The sequence below is a fragment of the Notolabrus celidotus genome, chromosome 9 (genome assembly GCF_009762535.1).
Source record: "Notolabrus celidotus isolate fNotCel1 chromosome 9, fNotCel1.pri, whole genome shotgun sequence".
Classification (NCBI taxonomy): domain Eukaryota; kingdom Metazoa; phylum Chordata; class Actinopteri; order Labriformes; family Labridae; genus Notolabrus; species Notolabrus celidotus.
The window spans coordinates 29,652,631-29,672,388 of NC_048280.1; the positions used below are offsets into that span (position 1 = coordinate 29,652,631).

Sequence of the window (19,758 nt, forward strand, 5' to 3'; positions counted from 1 at the left end):
TATGGTTTGATAAAACGGTATATGAAATGCCTCTTAATGTGTAAAATATCAGGCATTTTAGGATGCCTACTTAAAGTCAATTGCTTGTAATACTAGTCTAAACTCATGGGTTTTACATGAAATACTTTTAACAAATTGTTGCTGCAATAAAACTTATTAAATTACCTTTTGCTCCAGATTTGATTTATTAATCATTTGAAGACTATAAAAAAAAGGCCTGTATTGTCAACCATCATTATTCCAAAACCTTTAAGAGTGAAGTGTGTGTGTGTAGCAGTAGCAAGTATTTCTGATGAGAGCATTTGTGCCTGTATGCTTTTTTCGTAGTACCTGGTCCAGATTTCAACATTTGAACTTCAGTGCTGTCTGTTTCTTCAGATTTTTAAGTCCAGACCACCGGTGACTGCAGGAGCAGCAGACACCTCAACCTGATTCAGCAGGGCAAATCCGGCCGGAGAACCCTGAACAATGCTATCAGTGAGGTAAGCTTTTTTTAGCTCTCCCCCTCTGGCACTGCAACAGCACAGACAGCTTTGAATGGAAGACCCGCTCATGGATGTTTTTTTTTTTTTTTATGAATTACAAGAATTTATTGTTTATTTTACAGATACAGAACAGTCAGTCTGCTTCATTTATTTACTTTGAATTGCTGCAAGTCAGTGCCATGGTACAAGCTTCTTAGAGCGGCTCATGATGTTCATGAAGTTTCAAAATCAAATCTAGTATTTATTTTTCCTCAAACAAAAACATTTCGATGTGTTTCGACACCCTCTCTGATGAGCTCAACATGCAAACATCTCGTCTACCTAGAAGGTTGATGGACTATATAACATATGGCTTTTTTGAAAGCATTAAAAACAAGGCAAATCAAAAAGTGCATTCAACACAAAAAAATAATTCAATTCCAGTCTGTGAACAAAAGTTAAGTCCGTCCCTCATTTTCTCTTCTGTTTGCTGGCTCAATGTCTGCACCGCTCAGGTAAAGGAATTCCTGGTGTGGAACTTTTGCCATTTGGGTTCAAAGGTCAAACAGACCTCGGAGCAGGTGGCCTCGCTTAACGCAGAGATTTCCTTTAAATAAATACGGCAGGGTTTATCCAGCAAAAAGGAGTCTCAGCCTGCTGCACGCATCCCGCAGATTGCATAAGCCATCTGTATAGGCAGGACTGTGTTGCCTTCCCTGCCTTTTTCCATTTCCCAGAGTGCTGTGCGCCATTAGCCCTACTGGAGAGCCTTCATTATCTGGGCCCGTAGTCATAGTTAGAGGGGCCACTGGTGGCAGAGTACATGTTAGCTGTGGCGGGGTTCATGTGATGGTGGTACGTGTGTCCTCTGATACTGGGTAAAGGATAGGGCGACGGCCGGGTCTTTGCTCCCAGGTAGTGTTCATAGGTGGTGGGGTACTTGTAAGGATGGTGGTGCAGGGTATCCTGTGCTAGAGCGTGGGGGTCCGAACGAAGGTCGTGAGGAGGGCTGGGTCGGCCACTGGTTAACGGGACGGCGTGGAGGCCTCCTGGGACAGGCAAGGCGGGGCTGAGGACCCGGGACATCAGCTGGTGAGCTGGGTCGGCGTGTATGGGCGTGCCACTGGGGTCTCGCTCGTACTCCCGCCTGCTGTCTTCTGGGAAGAAAGGGATATGAAAACAGTCAGAATGAGCAAACACCCTTTGAATCAGCAGGTTGGGAGCAGCATGCCAAAACAGTGAACCTTTTTATTTCTACAGTTAAACTGCAGTACTTTTCAACAGGCTCTGGCTTTGAATACTCCCAATAATACGAGGACAAGACAACAACAGTTTTCACTGTGTACTGATTAATAATACATGGTCTTTCAAAATTATTTTAACCCCTGAGTGAACAGAATTTGCTTTATTGTTTTCACCACTTAAGTTGTATTTAGACCTCTTGAAAGTTTTCAATGAGCCCCACACAAAATTAAACATGATCTATCTGTAATTGTAAAAACATGCATGCACAAAAATACATGAATATCCATAATAATGAATAAAAATAGGATCTTCTGAATACTTAAGAAAATTCTTTGTAACGCTTTTAAATCCAGGATGAAACTACAGATTTTGTAATTATTCAGTCGTTTTAAATCCCATAATTAAAATAGTGAACCAAATCATCCTAAAAATTACTTTGAGTGTTTAACTATATTGTGTTCATTTGTTTAGTTACGTATGTATAATAGCACATGCGCTCTACAACGTCAGTTAGTGGATGACATTGACTGGCTGTATTTTGATGCTAAACTAAAAGTCAGGTTTGCCTTAATACCACAGTTGCTCAACTAAGGTTAAGTTATGGGTACACACTTACAATAAATATCCCATCAGCTGAGAGAAAACTCCTTAATAAAATGCTGCAAACATTCAGGTGATGAGGTCTGCTGTTTGATCGCAGGCTAGAGTTTTGGAATGAAACAAAGAGCAAGCCACAGACCTTTCTCTGAGCCGTTCTGCTGCGGAGGAGATGACATTGGGTTTCTTGTTCTGGCAAAGGCACTCATTATTGGCAGAGAGCCTGGCCTGTGATTCCTGGGCCTGGAAGAGGGGAAGGGATTCGGTTACATTCTCATTTAATGAACGTCAAGGGCACAATTTCTTTATTATATATAAAAATGATGAATGCACATTTAAGAGTTTACGCTGATGCATGTAATGAGCATTTACACAATGACAGGCCCCAATTTACAAAGGATGAAATGTGCAGCAGACTATTACATGACTCAGATTGTCCTGTTCTATAAAAGAATCCAAAGTTCTCATTAACTTTTACATAATCCCAGAGGTTAATGCTTTTTAAGAAAAAGGGCTCGGCAGAGTTGGATGAACAGCATTTAGAGACTTCAGTCTTTGCTGTACACTGCCTTAGTTCACCAGATGGGTGGCTTTTACTACATTGTGACACAAACGAGTGTGTTTGGTAATTTGTCAGTGACAGAAATGCACAGTCGATTGACTTTCAAACAATATCCAGTGATTTCTAAACTTCATGCCACTCATTGTTGTCTTTTTCATGTGCAAACCCCACCCATCTAGCACCTGTGTGTGATAAAACATACAACTAAACTATTTTGCAAATTCTTCTTAACATTTTTAGACCATGTGGAAACCTGCCAATAAGACTGTTGTTTAAAAAGTCATCGCTCACCAGTCCTCTGGGTCACAGTCCCTGAAGCCCTTTGCGAAGGGGTTGCTGGCTATCTTCAGCTGTGTGATCTGAAATACAGAGAGTGACACAAACAAATTATCAGTGCTGCACGAAACAGTCATACACAATATATTTCATATTTACATTAGCTATTACATTCATAATCTATTAAAAATGGCATCAGTGATTGTCTACATAAGGACTAAAAGTTTAATTTGGACCATCTGCTCTGACTTACAAGGAAAGAGAACACATTGCAACACAAAGCTGTCTTTAATTAAATGTTATGAATAGAATAATCAAGCATTGTTGTGAATAGAATAATCAAGCATTGTTGTAACTTTTAACACGGATGAATTAATGTAACTGATAGAAAATGCAGAGCTTTTATTCTGAAATGTACATCTGATCTCTTTTGGAAGGTTTACATCTTCACACTGTATGTAGGCCAACATCTGTAGATTGGATCAGTCTCACTTATTAATTATTCAGAATCAAAAGTTGAATAAGTGCCCTGACATCATTATTATCTTACTCTTTCTTCAATCCGGTGCTTATTTGTATTGTTACTTTCTCTAAATGATTTACAACGTAAAATGTGATTAATTTTCCAGCACTGTAAATTAAATGCAGCTAGCCCAGCATCAAGTGGGAAAACAGTTTAAACGTTGGTAAATCTGGGACATTTAACTGATAATGGAACAGTTATATAATCTTGAAGCCGGATCTCTCACGGGAATATTACTATCACAATTACGCACAGCCTCACTTCATGTTACTTTGCAGATAGGAACAGAATTGTTTCTGATGTCTCACTCGTTATGAACAACGGATGTGTGCCCTGATGTGAAATCTAAACAGACGCAGGGGATGATGGAAAACAGAGCAGAGACGAAGAAGAGAAGGGAGCACACATGCGTAAAGAGCGGAGACAACATTTACGCACAAAAAGCGCTCAAAGGAAAAGCTCAAGTAATTCTATAATGCTTTAACGCAATGCAATTATCAGCTACAAGATAATACATTTTCAAGTCTATATTTATCCATTTATACTGAGTTTAATGAAACACTGTACATAGAGGACCTCGTGATATCATTTTCTCATGATTTCCTCTCACTGCACCCATAACTCTAAATAAGCAGCGTGGAGAGCTCTATAATCGGGTCTAATGCCCAAATGTTATTCTGAAACACTATAATGAAAGCGTCTTACCCGGTGGTTCTGGTATGCTGTGACTGCTGTGAAACGGGTTTCCTCAAAAACAAAGGTTTTGTAATTCTCCTCTGCGTATTTCTCACTGTCTTTGCGGGGGTCCACATAGACCACGTGAAACCTGGGCTGGTAGCGGTGCATAGAGTTCAGAATGATCTGTAAACAAAAAAAAAAACAGGGGAGACTTTAGCAATCAGATATTAAAATGTTACACTGCGCAGAAGTGAGAAAATGAGAGATTCGATTCGAATTAAGTGTAAAATAAAAATAAGTACTGGTGCGTAAAAAACGTTGTTTTTAATACTGTATAAACCATGCAAGGTCGGATGCACACGACTTTTAGAGGATATTGGCAGTTTGGATCAACTACATACAATGCAGAAATGACCTGACGCTTCTATTTTTTTAGCTGTAACATTTATCTAATTATTTAAAGTCCCCATGAGAATATTTTAAACTTTTTTGAAAAATGAGAAAAATAAATGGCTCGTTATCTTATCTTCGCTCCTGATATCCTCATTAACATCCGGCAGTCGTGAGAATATTTCATTAGATGCTCAAATATTCTATCATCACTGCTTTTCTTTCCGATTACACAACCAGTGCAGTGACACAGAAACACACAGGCTGAGAGGGAGATCAAATAATTGGCTGTCATAATTTCCAGTGGGGAAATATTCCACCTCCCCGCAGACATTTTTTGGAGTGAAGCTCGCTGTGCATTGCAATTTTTGTGGTCTGAACGTAAGCTTTTAGAATCATCAGTCTATTTATTAAAATATCCCTTCGATCAGTTTATTTCTGGAAGAATTACGATGCCAAACCTCTGCGTGATGTTATAATCTTTCTGCGGGGATTCAATGTGTGTAAAAGATAAATTCAGATTTAGAGTCACCAGAATTTTTGGACCTTAAGTGGATATGCATTTTTAAAAACGGTGTACCAAATAATGCAACTCATTACGGGCAACCAAGCGGTTTAATATTGTACACATATTTTGAGCCATGATCTTTTGATTAATTTATTCGTTGGTATTTTTCATCCGTTCATTTTCGGTCGTGCACTCACATGGCCGTTGTCATCCAGCAGGTTGTTGGTGAGTTTGAGTTTATCGAAAGAGACGATCTGCTTCATCCACTGCGCGCCTTTGGCCGGAGAGTCCGGGTGGTAGTGCACCCTGCCCGGTGTGGCCGGGTCCGCCTTACCGGCAACCAGCCACGAGGAACTGTGGAAGGCATACCTGCAAAAGGCGAAAAAGGGTAGTTAGACACAATGTGAAGGCTGTCCGACAGTATTCACTTTGATAAAACCCGCATACCAACGCGTACAGAATTCCCATACAAGTCCACGCATGAATGGAGACACAAAATAAGGCTCATCAGGAAGGGGGGGAATAAATAATAGTATTGCATCACATGGATCAACAAATAGTTACTAACACAATTCGGTCGTGACGGATTACTCGATGATCATTTAGAAATATGTTTGAAAATAAAACCACAAAAAGCTTAATATGGAATTACGAATTCATTTATGTTTCATATTTATTTACACTGTACTTTTTATTTATTTTGCTCATGAATTTATTTCTGCAAAATATCTCTCGTACAGCTCAGTGAAAGCCCTCTAACTGCTTCAACTTTTTCACATTCCTGTAGGGGCAGATCACAGATGTGTTTTTGTTTAGGTGTGTGTTTTTGTTTTCTAAATACATCCAAAAAGGGTACCTGTAACGTTTGTCGTCTACAGGCTGGAAGTCCATCAGGAGCATGTAGTCTGACATGGGATCCATCCCAAATATTTTCACTTGGAACGTTGGAAACATTCTCCTGAAAAAGAAAGAATAACAGGAGACTGTTATATCCGAGCTCTGAATTGATGCCTTTGCTGTTTGTACTGTACACTTTTACTTTATTTGTGACACAATTTAGACTGAATCATTCCAGTGCCTGGGGGGTGATGACGAAGTGTTATATTTGCATGAGTAAGAGAAACAGGAGCGTAGCACGGCATGGCCTAAAGAGCTCTACTCGACCCGAGCTAGAGGCTACAATGAGACAGAAGCCTGAAGCTGTTGGAAATTATGTGATTCAGTCCCTGCGTAACCAGATACAACTCCCTCGACCTGAATGGAGCTTTAGGTTTGTTGTCTTTTTGCTCCGCTTTTGTAATTTCTGGCATTTAGTACGTTTCTGCTTTATTGAGGAGTTCCAGACACATAGAGGCCGACACACACTAACACACACATTTACGGTATAGCCTTTTGTAAAAGTACTCACTCATAGATTTGCTTTGTCTGGGTCGGCGAGGAGATACTAATCTTTAGAGGATTTGGTTTTTCTCAGGACCTTTTAGTGAAAATAACATTAAACAAATAAAACTTAAAGTAAGTAAATAATTTACTGTATGTGGATATATTCTGGATTTGTATCAATTTATCATCAATATATTTTCAGATTGTTTGGCGTAGGAAGTTTCCTTTTATGTTTTGCTATTATACGTGCGTCAGTTCGGTCAGCGCCCTAACACAAACTTTTACTTTTCTCCCTCCATTTCTTACTAGTCACTACTCGTGGCAGATCCATATCCACAAGAACATCAGCTGAAAGCTGAGTAATCCGCCGAGTCAGTGAAAGGGAGCCTAAAATCAACGCTCAATTAACGTCAGTGTTGTGGCTAGGTGAGGCTGAAGGAGCTTTTAAAGTGCTCTGCTGCAGATCTCCTTTCTCCTGTCAGACTGCAGAGCGGGGAAACTCAACCCTCACTTTCGGGATTAAATCAATTATCTCATGCCTCTTTGTATTACTGCAATGCTGAAAAACACAGGACGGCATTCGGGGAGCCGTAAAAGCGTGCCGTATTTTACAAGTTGCAAATATTAGTGTGAAGAATATAAGTGTGGCATTTTATTGGCTCTTCTCAAAGGTCAGAGGTCAGCGCTTGCAGGGATTTCGTCCTGACCGATGATAGGAAAAAACAAAATATAAAATTTACAATAAAAGTGAACCTCTTATCCCCTAAAATCTGGAAATAAAAAAGGGAAAGTCCGGCTTCTGGATCTGGAAGTGACCATATTATTATTATTATTATTATCGAGCAAATCAAAACCAGATTTGGGTGTATGCATGCAGCTTATATAAGCACAAAGGATTTTTAGAGAGAGGAAAAGAGGGAGGCAGACAGACACTCCTATAATGAGGGAATAAGAAAAAGGTAAACACGTGTTGAGGCCTGAAGAAAAACAAAGCTGCATGAGTGTAATCGGCTCGTGTCGGAGCTCATCTTCATTAAATCAAATGAAGACTCCCACAGAAAATTGGTCGTAATGTTCTGCGTAACTGCGGTGCGTAAAAGTGGGACAGACGGAGAAGGAAACGAGCCGAGGGCCACAGTTGTACTTATTGGACCTGTAAAACGCAGCAGGATCTGCAAAACATGGTGTTTACGGGCACACACACACACTCACACACATCACATTTTACTGTTGATGCGTTTGACCTTGCCTCTAAAATCATGTGCTGGTCAGCTGGCCTGCTCACCTGTGGTTCGCAAATGTATTTTCTGCAGCCAAGAGCCGGATGCAAAAATAATTTTAATGTTGATCAATTTAAATCAGTTTGGATGCTAAACATAAATTAAAGGGCTAAATGTGCAAGAAGAGGCATGACTGTTAATATAATGTGCGATAGTTTTGCTAGTTTAGACCCATAGACATGCTATTTAAAATGAATAAATAATACAATAAAATATTATTCAAGATTTTAAAAAAAGATTGAAAAAAAAGTTGGTCATTGTGAACTAAAATTGCATGAAATTATTTATTGTATTTCTTATTGAAAACAAAAAGAAATTATGCCTTTTGGGGTGTTTTTAGCATTTGCACTAATATCACCGTCAAAACAAACGATCAAAAACATAATCCGTATTCTGTATATCTCATCGCCCTGTTAAGAAATACAAAGAAAATATTCAAATGTATCCAGACATTTTGGGTGCCATGGGTCTTCCTCTATCGAATTATGCTGTGCGTTCCTTTAAAGAAAGCTGTGTTCTGTGTTATTTGTCTGGTCTATGTGTGTACAGAAGGTACAGGAGCAACTTTCAGCCCATGGCCTGGGAAGACTGTGCTCACCTGCCAGCCTTCGTAACGATCATCTCCGTCCCCAGCTGATTAAACTCATCCCATAAAGCTTTCATCTCCAGCTGGACGTTTATGTTGGCCACTTTGGGGTTCTTCTTCACGATACTTTTGCTGTTCGGTGTGGAGTTGGAGGACGAGGACGAGCAGTTGGGAGTCCCGTTGTCGCTCGGCGGGGCCTGGCCAGGGTTAGACCCCGGGTAGTTGTAGTTGTGCTGGGCGGCCGGGCAGGGCTCGAAGTGGGACTCATGTTGGCTGTAGGGGTCCCCGGGGGACGGAGAGAGGTGGTAGCCCCCCGGCGTGTTGAGGCTGCTCAGGCTGCTCGTAGTGAAGGCTGCAACATCGCAAAAATGGGACAGCTGCGTCAGCCACGGACTGGATATGGCTGAAATCATCCCAGAAAACTGGATTTACTAAATATGCCTCGAACTGAGAGTTGGTTAAAACACAGATGGTAAAATCAGAAGTAGGAATCAGCGATTTCCAAATGAAGTTGTCACGCGCGAGAGCAACCCTTTCGATTTAAAAGTTTCCGTCTCGTCTGCTCATTAATCCCTGAGGTTGCATCCGCCGCCAGCATACTACAGTCTACCGAGTGTAAAGAAGAAAGCGTCCGAAAAGTGCCCAAATGTTTCCAAACACTGCAGTGCCCGCGGAGAATATCTGTGCTACTCTCAGAACTGGGCTTCCAGTGCGCATGTAAGCGTTTTTGCTGTGGATCGATTGCGCTCTGAGCGGCCTGTGTTGTGCGCTGCTGCAGTGTGTTACACTGCAACCCTGCCTCGTCTCTTATCTGACGCAGAGGGCCTCCCCTTTGCGATAAAACCGGTTCTTATTTCTATTTAGATAAGGAACTGCAGGTAATGTGCCCTTTCCTCGCCTTGGGACGAGACTGATTGACAGAGAAGTGCGCCCCTTTTAATGGGCTTTCCGGCACCCATTTAACTTTGGGATAAGGGTATCGCCCACATCACCCCGTTAGCAAACAATAGAGGATCTGGTCGTCCGATCGGAGTGTAAACGGTTTACAAGGTAAACACATTGATTTGCATGAACAAACAAACAGACAGCAGGTGACTGTTGCTTTCGCGTTACTGGATAAATAGATCCCTGGAATGGATATACACCTCCCTCTGAGCTGGAAACGCGCATTATGGTCTGTTTTTACCATTACGCACAGGGTACCCGTGTAAACCCTCCTCCTTCTGGCTTCACGTTCAATCTATGTGACCCTGTACGAATTAAAGCTGACTCTCTGTACTGCGCTTTTGGAATGGGAAACTTTTTCTGCATTCTGACTGCTTTGTGTGCAGACTTCTTCGTGCCTGATATTTATGGTCAGGGCTGAATTTACGTTATTTTATTTTCCTAAGTTGTTTAACAATGGTTTCAGAAGTGCTTTCAAAACATCGGACGGATAGTCATAGTTTTGTACAGTGATTATAAGTGTGCGTTTTGGAAATGTCGATTAACCGAGTAGACGCAATGTAATTTTGGGTGAGATGTACACATGCCTAAGCAGCTCTGTGGGCATCAAAAAACAGATTTACCTTCCATTTCCCGGGTGACAGTGCTGTAGTGCATTTTAAAGGAACTGTGGTTGTGCAGGTCTGGCTTGTCCAGGCCGGTGCTCTGTTTGTCAAACGCTGCGTTTCCTGCTTGTTCTGCAGCCGAAATCAGAGAGGCAATACTGAAAGCATTTGCCTTTGGAGAGAGGGGACCGCCGTCGTCCATAGGCAAGGGATCGAGTCGGGAAAAGCCGTCCCTCCTCCTCCTCCCCCGCTTTCCAACCGCACAGAAAGCAGGAGAAGGCTGCTCACAATGGAGAAGAACATGCGCCAAAATGGGGTTTTCACATTCCGCCCCCGGAGCTCCGTGTGTGCGAGAGTCTGTGATGAACTTTTCTAAAGTATTCCTGCTGCTATTGTGAAGACACGAAAAGCTCTCCGGTGCCCGGAATCATCTGATGAACTTCTAAACACGTCCTGGTGTCAAAACATAGTTCATCCACAGAGAAAAGAGAGAGAGCGCTTCCCTTGTTTCTCCCCCGGTCGGTTGCGGGGTGGTGTCATCTGAGTCCTGCCTTGAGGAGAAGCTACTACAGCAACGAGAATGTCAAAAGTGAGCAAGATCCACGCCTCCCCTGCACCACCAGGAAAAAAACGGTGTGCGCTCTGCACTGGATGTTTTATTTCAATAAGACTGTGTCAGTCATTTCAATTCAATTGCCAACGTCACTGCGATGTCCGGAGTCAAAGTGTGCCTCTTTACCAGTAAAACACGGACTTATATATGCCTTTGCATATTTTAACCGTTTGAGCCCAGATAGAGCTGCTCCTGGAACGTAAGGGGCTGCAGCGTAACATTTCTTTGCGCAAAAGTCTACTTTGAAGATGTTGTTTAGAGTGTGCGAAAACTATATGGAACAAAATTGGAAACACTGAAAAATCATAGAATTCCATATGTGCCCTCGATTTTCAAACGTATTGAGGGTTTCATGGTTCAAGTTTTATACTTTGGCCAGGGAGGTAGGCTAAATGTGGATGCGAGAAAATCAGGAATGCAATCAAATGATAAAATGTAGATATCCCACTTGTTTGAGCAAATGATCAACTGAACCTTCAGGTAACACTCCAGATTTTGAGTTTTATTTTAATTCACATCACCCAATCATCCATTCAGGGAATGATATTTGTCTGTCTACCGAGTACGCTTTTCCAACAGCAGTACAATCTACTGCTTAACTTTACGCGTAATATCTGAATGAATGCAGCAGTGCGTACAATGAGTAAACAGGGAGGATAAACACATGTGGCACTTTAGGCCCAAGCTGGACTTGACCTCTCCGCCTCGCGCCTCCACTATCTCCTCGTTGGCTCTCAGCTTATCGAGGTTCAGCTTTAATGTGCAGGAACTAAAGAAGTGTTTTGTTGGATCCGCTGTGATAGCGAGCTTACAGTCTAATTTACACTGCGGACATTGAATGAAGCGTGAAGGCAGCAGCGGGGTTCTAATGAGATAAAGCAGTTAGAGGATTAGCTCTGTTTGTTTTGGATGTTTCTCAACGGGAGGCAGGAAGCATAAATAAACTACTGCAGTGTGTTGTATAGAGCAAATATTTTGATAGATAAATAGATAGATAGATAGATAGATAGATAGATAGATAGATAGATAGATAGATAGATAGATAGAAAGATAGATAGACAGATAGACAGATAGACAGATAGATTGATTTCAATGCGTAGATTATTCGATAAAAAAATACGCACGCCACAGACTAACCCAGAATAAACTAACTCAGCTGATGTTTTTCTTCTTTGTGTGCCGTCCGTTTTTATCAGATATGATGCCATCGATACCGTCTCACTTCATCATTGCCAAGTCGGAAGCCTCCTTTGTAAATACTCAGGTGATAACAGACAAAATACAGGAGCAGAACAAAATGGGAAGAGACTGTGTTGGAATTTGCTCGCAGGCCTCAGCAGCGGCCAAAGCACAGCGGTGGGATTCAACGCTGCACATGTGCACATGAAGACAAACTTTTAGGTGAAAAAATAGAATCTGAGCGATGCATTTTTAAAAGAAAGGGTAGAATTTTTCAACACAAAAAAATGCGTAATATAATAAAAATGCTTTTAAGGTACAGGGAGCGCCAGAATAGACATGATCTAAATGATAACCAAATACTCAGTTGTCGACTCATTGCGTAAAAATACAATTTATTGGCACAGTATGAAAGGTAACGCAATTTCTGTCTACATATAGCAGATATAGAAGAGATGAATCATGTATATGCAAAACTTAAAATCGAACGCAATGGATACATTTATACTGTTACACTTTTCTTGATGCACATCAAATGCATTTAAACGCTGCATAAGGAAATCAACAAGTACCATAGTGTATAATTAGTATATCATTTTATCAACAGACTTCAAGCATCCGTAACAGATGGACCAATTTTATCTGAGAACAAATACAGTTGTATGCTTTTTACGCATACCTTCCTGAATTGTATGTCTTTGCTCTGAGGGACTCCACGTGCTGCAGACTATCCCGAGGAGTTTAGCACGTTTAGACCAAAGCTGACAACAAGTAGACAAAGTGAGCAAAGTATGTGAACAGCTCTCACTGATTAGAGGATACAGGCCTGAACAGCCGCTGCACCGTTTCTCTGACAGATGGAAACAAAACAGTGTGAACAAACTGTACAGTCACATCTCTCTGCAGCTGCTGCACTGTTGTCTCCATAAACCAGACTCTTAATGCATTTTTTGATAATGCGGCCATGTGTCTTCATTCAATATGCGAAATGATGCCAGTATGCGAAATTATTTTATCTAGTGTAAATTATTTGAAATGTGCAGGCCTTTGTAGAAAACTGCCATGCATTGTGTGATTTTACACAAGCTTGTCATTAGTTACTCCTCAACCTAAACTTTGGTTTTAAAGCAGCTCAACTTCAACATGTATGGGTAACAATCATACTAAATTTGGCATTACTTGTTGTCCGCAAAATACTGAGAGCCGATTCACCTATCGGACATGCTGACACGGAATAATGTGAACTGCAACATGTTTATCGTTGTTTAATTTTTTTTTTTTCATCAAACCTAAGCAGTTATTGAGCAGACATTTTGTGGCTGCTTTGGAAATTTCCCGAAGGCATATTCTCCACTAAGAATCTTTTAATTTTCAGGAGTTCAGATGATTATTTTGCACCTGTTCGCACAGGAAACAGTATTTGAGCATTTTCATGCGCTATTGTCTTCTTTTGATGCCTGGAGCAAAGCTCTGGGTGGTACAGTGAGACTATTTGCAGTGCCCATATACAGGGACAAGGGTGACAGGGCCGAGGGAGGGTAAATTTATGGGCCATCGATGGCATGCTGTGCGCCTTTACGCACGTTATGTAGCGAACAGAATATGTAGTTTGTAAAAGGACCCCCAAAAATCACATTATATTAAAAATCACACGTGTGATCAAGTTTATATTTTCACACACATTTGACAATCATTCCTTCCCGCACAGAATAGATCCCTTCATAGTTTCTTCCTGTTGTCTTTCCAGCAGAATCGAAAGTTTCTCCTTTCAGAGGCCTGTGCGCTCCCGTGTGTCCTGTTGTGGTTACGTGACAAATCACCAAAACCAAAAAACACTCCCGCCCACGCCTCATTAAATGGCAGAGATCTCGTAAATGTCAAAGCTCCGCGGCTGCTGTTTTTGTGTTCTTATTAAGCAGAGATGTGATCAGATCATCCCTTTATCTGGAATGACCTGTGGCTGCGCTCTTTCGTCTTTATCTTCCCCTCCTTTCTCTTTTTGCTCTACTTCTTCTTCCCTCTGAAGTCAATAAAACGCCGTACTCTAACCTTTGATGTTTTTAATGCTCGTGTTCTTGAGATATTTATTTCTTCGGTCTCTAATTTAATGATCCCGTCGGAACCACAACAAGACCGACATAATTATTAATTACAAGCTCACATCATTTAACAGATAATAAATCACGGCTTATTCCACTGATCATAAAAAACAACGATTTTCACATTCATGTTGCGTGAGTGAGGCTGCAGGGACCGAGGCGGCGCACTTCTCGTATTAAACCCAATCCTATCTAAATATTAGTCTGGATCCCTGAAGAAGAGAGAGAGAGGAAGTGAGCAGTTGACCGCTGACAGCAGAGGGCCCGGGGTGTCCGCTCTCTCCGCGGGGCTTTAGGAAATGCTCACAGGACGCAGGTATGCAGGAGGAGACTTTCAGGATGGAGCCCCAACTTTCTGCAGACAATAAATAAATACAACTCTGCGTAATTCGGAAGAAAAAACATGTCGGTTCCCAAAAAAGTTAAAAAGTTATCACTGACTGTTAATACTTCTCTAATACTCGTTAGGAATTAATTGTGGTTAGAAGTTTGGCAATCTTTGTTAAAAAAAGTTTGCATGATTACGCCTTCTTAAATTCGTTTAAATATTTTCTTTTACGCAGAGACTCAGTAATGAAAATAAATATTTATTTTTAACACCTTCGGCAAACTGCGGTGACGAACAGTAGAGCCCTTCCGATTATGATGAGAATGACTGCTTTTATATTTACATGGCGTTTATTCACACGTGACTTAAGCAGTTACCTGACAGGATTATTTTTGGACGAGTTAATGTAATAATACGCAGAACATAGGCCTACAGTAATGTAGAAAATCTGCATGCACAAGTCTCCTGATTATCCCTGTATGCAAGAGAAGAGTTTAGCCTCATTTCCTTGTGCAGGTGCAAGCAGTCTGCTGCCTCACAGCAACATCACTGATCTAATTTTGTCTGTTGGTTAAATCACTGAATGCCTTCATTCAACCCTCCGCTCATAAAAAAATCCACCTCCGCTCCCGAAATGAAATGTCCACATCAGCGCGGATCCTAATTGGAGTTTTTCAGTAAAAACGTCCAAACATATGACCGCAGTGATGAATATTTGTCCGATGTCTATCACTATTTGTTTTTCCTTATTTGTAATTTCAAGTTAACGTCTGTCATTGAGTGGTCAGTCTGCATATTTAGGAGCGCTTTCGTGGCGTTCGTTGGTTCCATCATGTATAAATAAATAAACAGGATCATCTAATGGAGTATAAGCTAGTTATTTTGCGGAAATATGCGTGATTATTTATAAAGAGATTATTACAGTGCAAACTGGTGTAAATAGTGATGCACATATGTGCTCACATTGTGGTTCAGATGTTTGAAGATACTGCGAAATGTAAAAGCCCGCCACTCACGCGTAAATGCGACCATGGCACATTAAACTTATAGTTAAATTCAATATAGGCATAATAATACTGGAGGTACAGCAAAGCTAGAAACCCTTATATGAATATGACGTGTATCCATATTAGTCTGTCATGATAAGTTCAAACCTCGGAGAGCCTTGGTGGTAATACTGCTTTCTAACAGTAAGAGTTACTGTATTAACTTATTGCAGATATTACACAAAGTTATTATAATGATTATTATTATCTGAAAAGAAGGCAAAAAAAAAGGGCCCACACATTTCCTCGTTGGCATATAAATGTGGTTTTCCTGTCCAGCCCTGCTCTCTTTGTATCTTGGGGGTCATCATAAGAGACATGTGCATAAAAACACAATAGAAATGAACACAATGGCTGACCAAAGGTGAAAATCATGATTCCCCCGTGTCTGTTGCAGGCAAATTCCAACATATTCCCACACATTGTTAAAACATGGGAAAACAAGCTACAGTCCTCAGCTTTTATTACTCATTTTGTTATTTATTCTTTACCAGTGTTTTTTAAAATCCTCTGAGGGACAACCAACAAGGTTCAGAGAGAATACTGCAACATGGAGTATCGAGTTTGTAATATTGTATAAACATTTTAGAACGTCTTCCCCCTGATATGATTTGAAATGACCTTCAATTGGTTTATGCATTGTCCAAAGATGTGAAAACTGTGTGCTTGTCACACAGATTTTCTTCTAACTGGTTACGTATTCTGCAGTTTGAGGACCTCACTGCCCGGTCTCTTTGCCCAAGCCACCATGCAGAAATATAAAGAAACAAAGAAAGAACAGCAACAGTTTTCACTTTCTCCCTCCCCCTTTGCAGTTGTCTGGAAAGATGTGTGCCACTGCTCTTTGTTTATTTTGGGAAGGAAGCTCCTCTCTCCACATGTCTTCTCTGAGTTAACCAATATAGGCCTGACAGCTGCCAACTGTGCCCTTCAACAGGCTCGGCCTGGTCGCTGCAGGCCGGCGTCGACTCAGCCCCATCGCATCTAAAGAAACACTGTAAAAATAATTCATCGTCTGAGCGGGACACTGCTGCAAAATACTCTCTTACCTGTGGTAGCAAATATAAATGCTGAAGGTTGTTTTGTTACTGTTTTATTAGGTCTGGAAGATGGTAATGTATGCATATGATTATGTTTATTTGCAGTATGCAAGGTATTATTTTACCGCTGAATAGCTACTGTGAATATGTCTCTCACAGTTGTTATCAGTATTAATCAAGTTGGATTTCTCATGAAGAGACTGAGAGAGAAAAAACAGTTTGGAATGTCTGTGTCAGACGTAGGAAGGGTGGTGGAGGGGAGGGGACGTGCTTGGAGTCAGATCCCTTTTCAAAATCACTTCTTCTCTTTCCCTCCTGTCTTTGTTTTAAAACTGGGAAGCTTTTAGCTTTTGAAAAGTATCCTTTCCCTATCTGTTGCACGGCGGCCCCAGTCGTCATCACCTTGCCTCTCCCCGCAGCCCTATTGGAGCGTCGGTAAATAGCTGGCATTCCTGCCACAAAGAACCGATGATGTGGGCCCGGGGCCTCCGTGATCTCCCAAATTAATTAAGGCCTTTCTTCTTCCCGGGCAGGATCCACAGCCTTTGTCTGTCTAATACATCTTAAGCCCGGTATTAAATGCAAGGGCAAAGTCTGCACTCATTATAAATCTGTCACTGCCTGCTTTACTCTTCTCAGCCGAGCCCGTGATCCTAAAAAGGCTTCAGCGTAGCAGAGAAGCCATCCTCCAGTCTGGCTCTCGCCCCTCTCCTCCTCCTTATCTGCAGCCCCTCCATGCCCCCCACTGGCTCTGTATTTATTTGAATATGAGAAGGCCTGCTTGTTGTTTCTGGCAGACGGGACTCAGAGCTGCAACCCCCTTCCCACCACCACCTCATGCCCCTCAGCCCCCCAAAAGTACTTCTATACCATCGTCCCCACAACATTGGCTCCATCTTTCCGTCTGCAGCCACCCTGGCTCGTTCACTCTACACCAGCCTGCTTTGGTGAACTCGAACCAGAGGCCTCCAGAGAAAAGCCTACTGTGCATGAGTGTTTATGTTGAGTGCATGTGTGCATATTCCATTAACAACTTACTCTTCCGACCATTATTTAATAACTGTATTGGCAGAGGTCATGTCCAAACCACCAGAGTCTGCACCTTTTCCTCTAAAGTCTTAGCTGAGTGAATAGTGAGTTCATAACCACTCATGGCCATCAGTGCACCACTGAAAGGCTGCTTTCCTGCTAATTTTGACCATTTGCCAACTCAAAGAAAGGCTTGAACCTCAGGGGACAGTAAGATGATTAATCCTCCAGAGCGCCTCCAATTGGAAATGCTAACGTTTTTTAATGAGTTTTAAAAAGGGTGATTCTTTCTGTGACAAAAGGATCTAAATTGCCTCTTACCAGCAACAGGACGTTTCTAACATGTCCATTAGAAAAGCCCCCACACTGAAACAGTGAAAATAAGGGATCTACGGCGGGCAGAGATCTGACCTTGAAGAATGCCATTACCAAACCCCTGGCTGGAAATGTAGAGCGGAGGAGACAGGAAAATGAGCTACAATGTGGCTTTTTGTTTGGGTGAACAGGAGATTTGGGTTGAGTGGGGACTGTCGGGCCTTCCTGTGCTCCTCTTCCAAGATGAAGAAGCAGGAAGTCACACAGGAGGTAAACAATGTGCAGAAAGGAGCTGATACCAAGGACTGGAATTTACACCCCCATCGTTTCTGCTGGCATGGCTCTGGGCCAGTTGATAATGGACATGGCGCCCGGCAAACACCCAGCTTCCATGTTGAAAATATTTCCCCACCTTGAAATGTTGACATTCAGAAAAGAGTGGAATGACCAGCAGTCTTTGCTCACTGGTGCTTAAATTGAAATCAGCCACAGTCAGGGTGCTCCTCTGTGTTTCAGGTCACAGATCTTGCTCTGTGCTTCTTGTCACTCAGTCACTCAAAGAATCTGTCAAAAGCATCCTCCACCGATCAGAGTGCTCGCTGAGCTGTCTGATACTGATTACACCGATTCATCATGTCAGACGCTCCCTGCCACCACATGTTTGTTTTGATCTCTTCCTCCCCAGCACGGTGACAGTGAAAGATGAGGGAGCATGTGGCCTTGCCGGCGCTGTGCCATGGAAACCAGCAACACAAGCTGCAGCTCCGGGTCCCAGCATGGAGCTCTGCAGGCTGGCCACAGCCCCATCCCGGAGCTCCATGTCAGGGCTGGGAAAAAAGCAAGCTCAGAAAGGAATAGGGGGGATTAGGCCGGCTGGCTAATTGCAGAGCGAAAGTGTAACTTTAGGTGTTGTGGGGATTAAGGCATGTTGACTTGTGTTCACTTGGGGGCTAAACTGACACTCTGTTCCCCCAGAGCGGACAGTTCCTGAAGCCCCCTGGAGTTGGTTGTGGGGTCTGGGTCACATTAAGGGGGTACTGTGTGGCCTGTGAGGGCAGACCACATGACCAGCTCCAGTAAAACAAGCACTGCTGTGTCCATAATGTCAAACACTTCCTCCATCTGCATCCATTAGCCAGCTCTGGAGTTATCTAAGAACATTTGAGAGCTGAAGGAAAACAAAAGTTGCAGAGATTACATGGCCTGTAATGAAAAAGTTCCCTCTCCTATTGTACCAAAGCAGTCAAAGAATTTACCCAAGGAATACATTCATTTTGGAAACACTGATAAGCCTTTCTCTATACATGTGGTAGCATGCCAGAAAATGACCTCTTTAAAATAACTGTAGCATTCTTCTATTTTATATTAAAAGATATTTAAAAACTACTCACATCACTTTTGATCATGATTTAATGAAAAACTGATTAATACAAATATATGCAATACAGTATAATTAACTGGATGAGCTTTATATTTTCATAATCTGCCTGTGTAGATTGTTGGTCACATGAAAAATCAATAAACAATGTAAAAAAACCTACAAACTGAATTATCCTTCAGCTTTTACAAAAATAATTTTGTTTATTTTTGCTAATTTAAACATATATAACTGAAGTGACAGATTGCTTGTAAAAACATACAAGGGGTGTCTTATAAATGCATTAGAAATACATACCTTGCAAAGTCATGTGACATTTTTCTAAATTACAAACATGTCACTCTTCATACAAAAATATGAAAACAACTTTACACCTTTCAAAACCTTTAAAACAAATAAGACAAACATTGCTTCTTTTTTTGCTATGAGAGTGAATCATTGAACCATGAGAGTTACGATGTGAAGAAAAAGTTTGCTATCAAGAAATCTGATATTTAAACACTTATATTCCTGATTAAAATAACTGTTGTTTGTGAACATTGAGATTTATAGTTTCACACTTTGAATTATAACAAAAGCCTGACTTTTATTTGCTGTGAGGTGTTTGCTGTTGGGTTTTCAAGTTTCCCGAGTGTGTCTGCCACAGTTGTGTCTCTACCGTTATTTACGCTGATATGACTCGACCTCAC

General features: G+C 41.5%; 1 protein-coding gene across 4 annotated transcripts; it reads right to left on the reverse strand.

Annotated features, from left to right (window-relative positions):
- Positions 1-617: 617 nt before the first annotated feature.
- On the reverse strand, positions 618-10,669 carry tbx1 (T-box transcription factor 1). Of its 4 annotated transcripts, none has more exons than XM_034693017.1 (8): positions 10,061-10,669; positions 8,505-8,844; positions 6,100-6,201; positions 5,441-5,612; positions 4,373-4,528; positions 3,160-3,227; positions 2,449-2,549; positions 618-1,621 (listed from the first exon to the last, which is right to left on the reverse strand). In XM_034693017.1, the coding sequence occupies exons 1-8, from the start codon at positions 10,242-10,244 to the stop codon at positions 1,239-1,241; spliced, it is 1,506 nt and encodes a 501-aa protein (XP_034548908.1). In that variant the 5' UTR covers positions 10,245-10,669; the 3' UTR covers positions 618-1,238. The 4 variants fall into 4 exon arrangements, with proteins under 4 accessions (XP_034548908.1, XP_034548907.1, XP_034548909.1 ...); XM_034693016.1 differs by having other exon boundaries at positions 618-1,618; positions 8,505-8,895; positions 10,061-10,661; XM_034693018.1 differs by having other exon boundaries at positions 618-1,618; positions 10,061-10,660.
- Positions 10,670-19,758: the final 9,089 nt, after the last annotated feature.

Bases quoted from the DNA above. Each gene is read 5' to 3' on its own strand.
- tbx1 (XM_034693015.1), bottom strand. From the start codon at position 10,244: ATGGACGACGGCGGTCCCCTCTCTCCAAAGGCAAATGCTTTCAGTATT. The intron at 6,202-8,504 runs GTGAGCACAGTC...TTTCTTTTTCAG, and splicing joins ATCGTTACGAAGGCTGGCAG to GAGAATGTTTCCAACGTTCC. The intron at 2,550-3,159 runs GTGAGCGATGAC...CCCCTCTTCCAG, and splicing joins GACTGTGACCCAGAGGACTG to GCCCAGGAATCACAGGCCAG.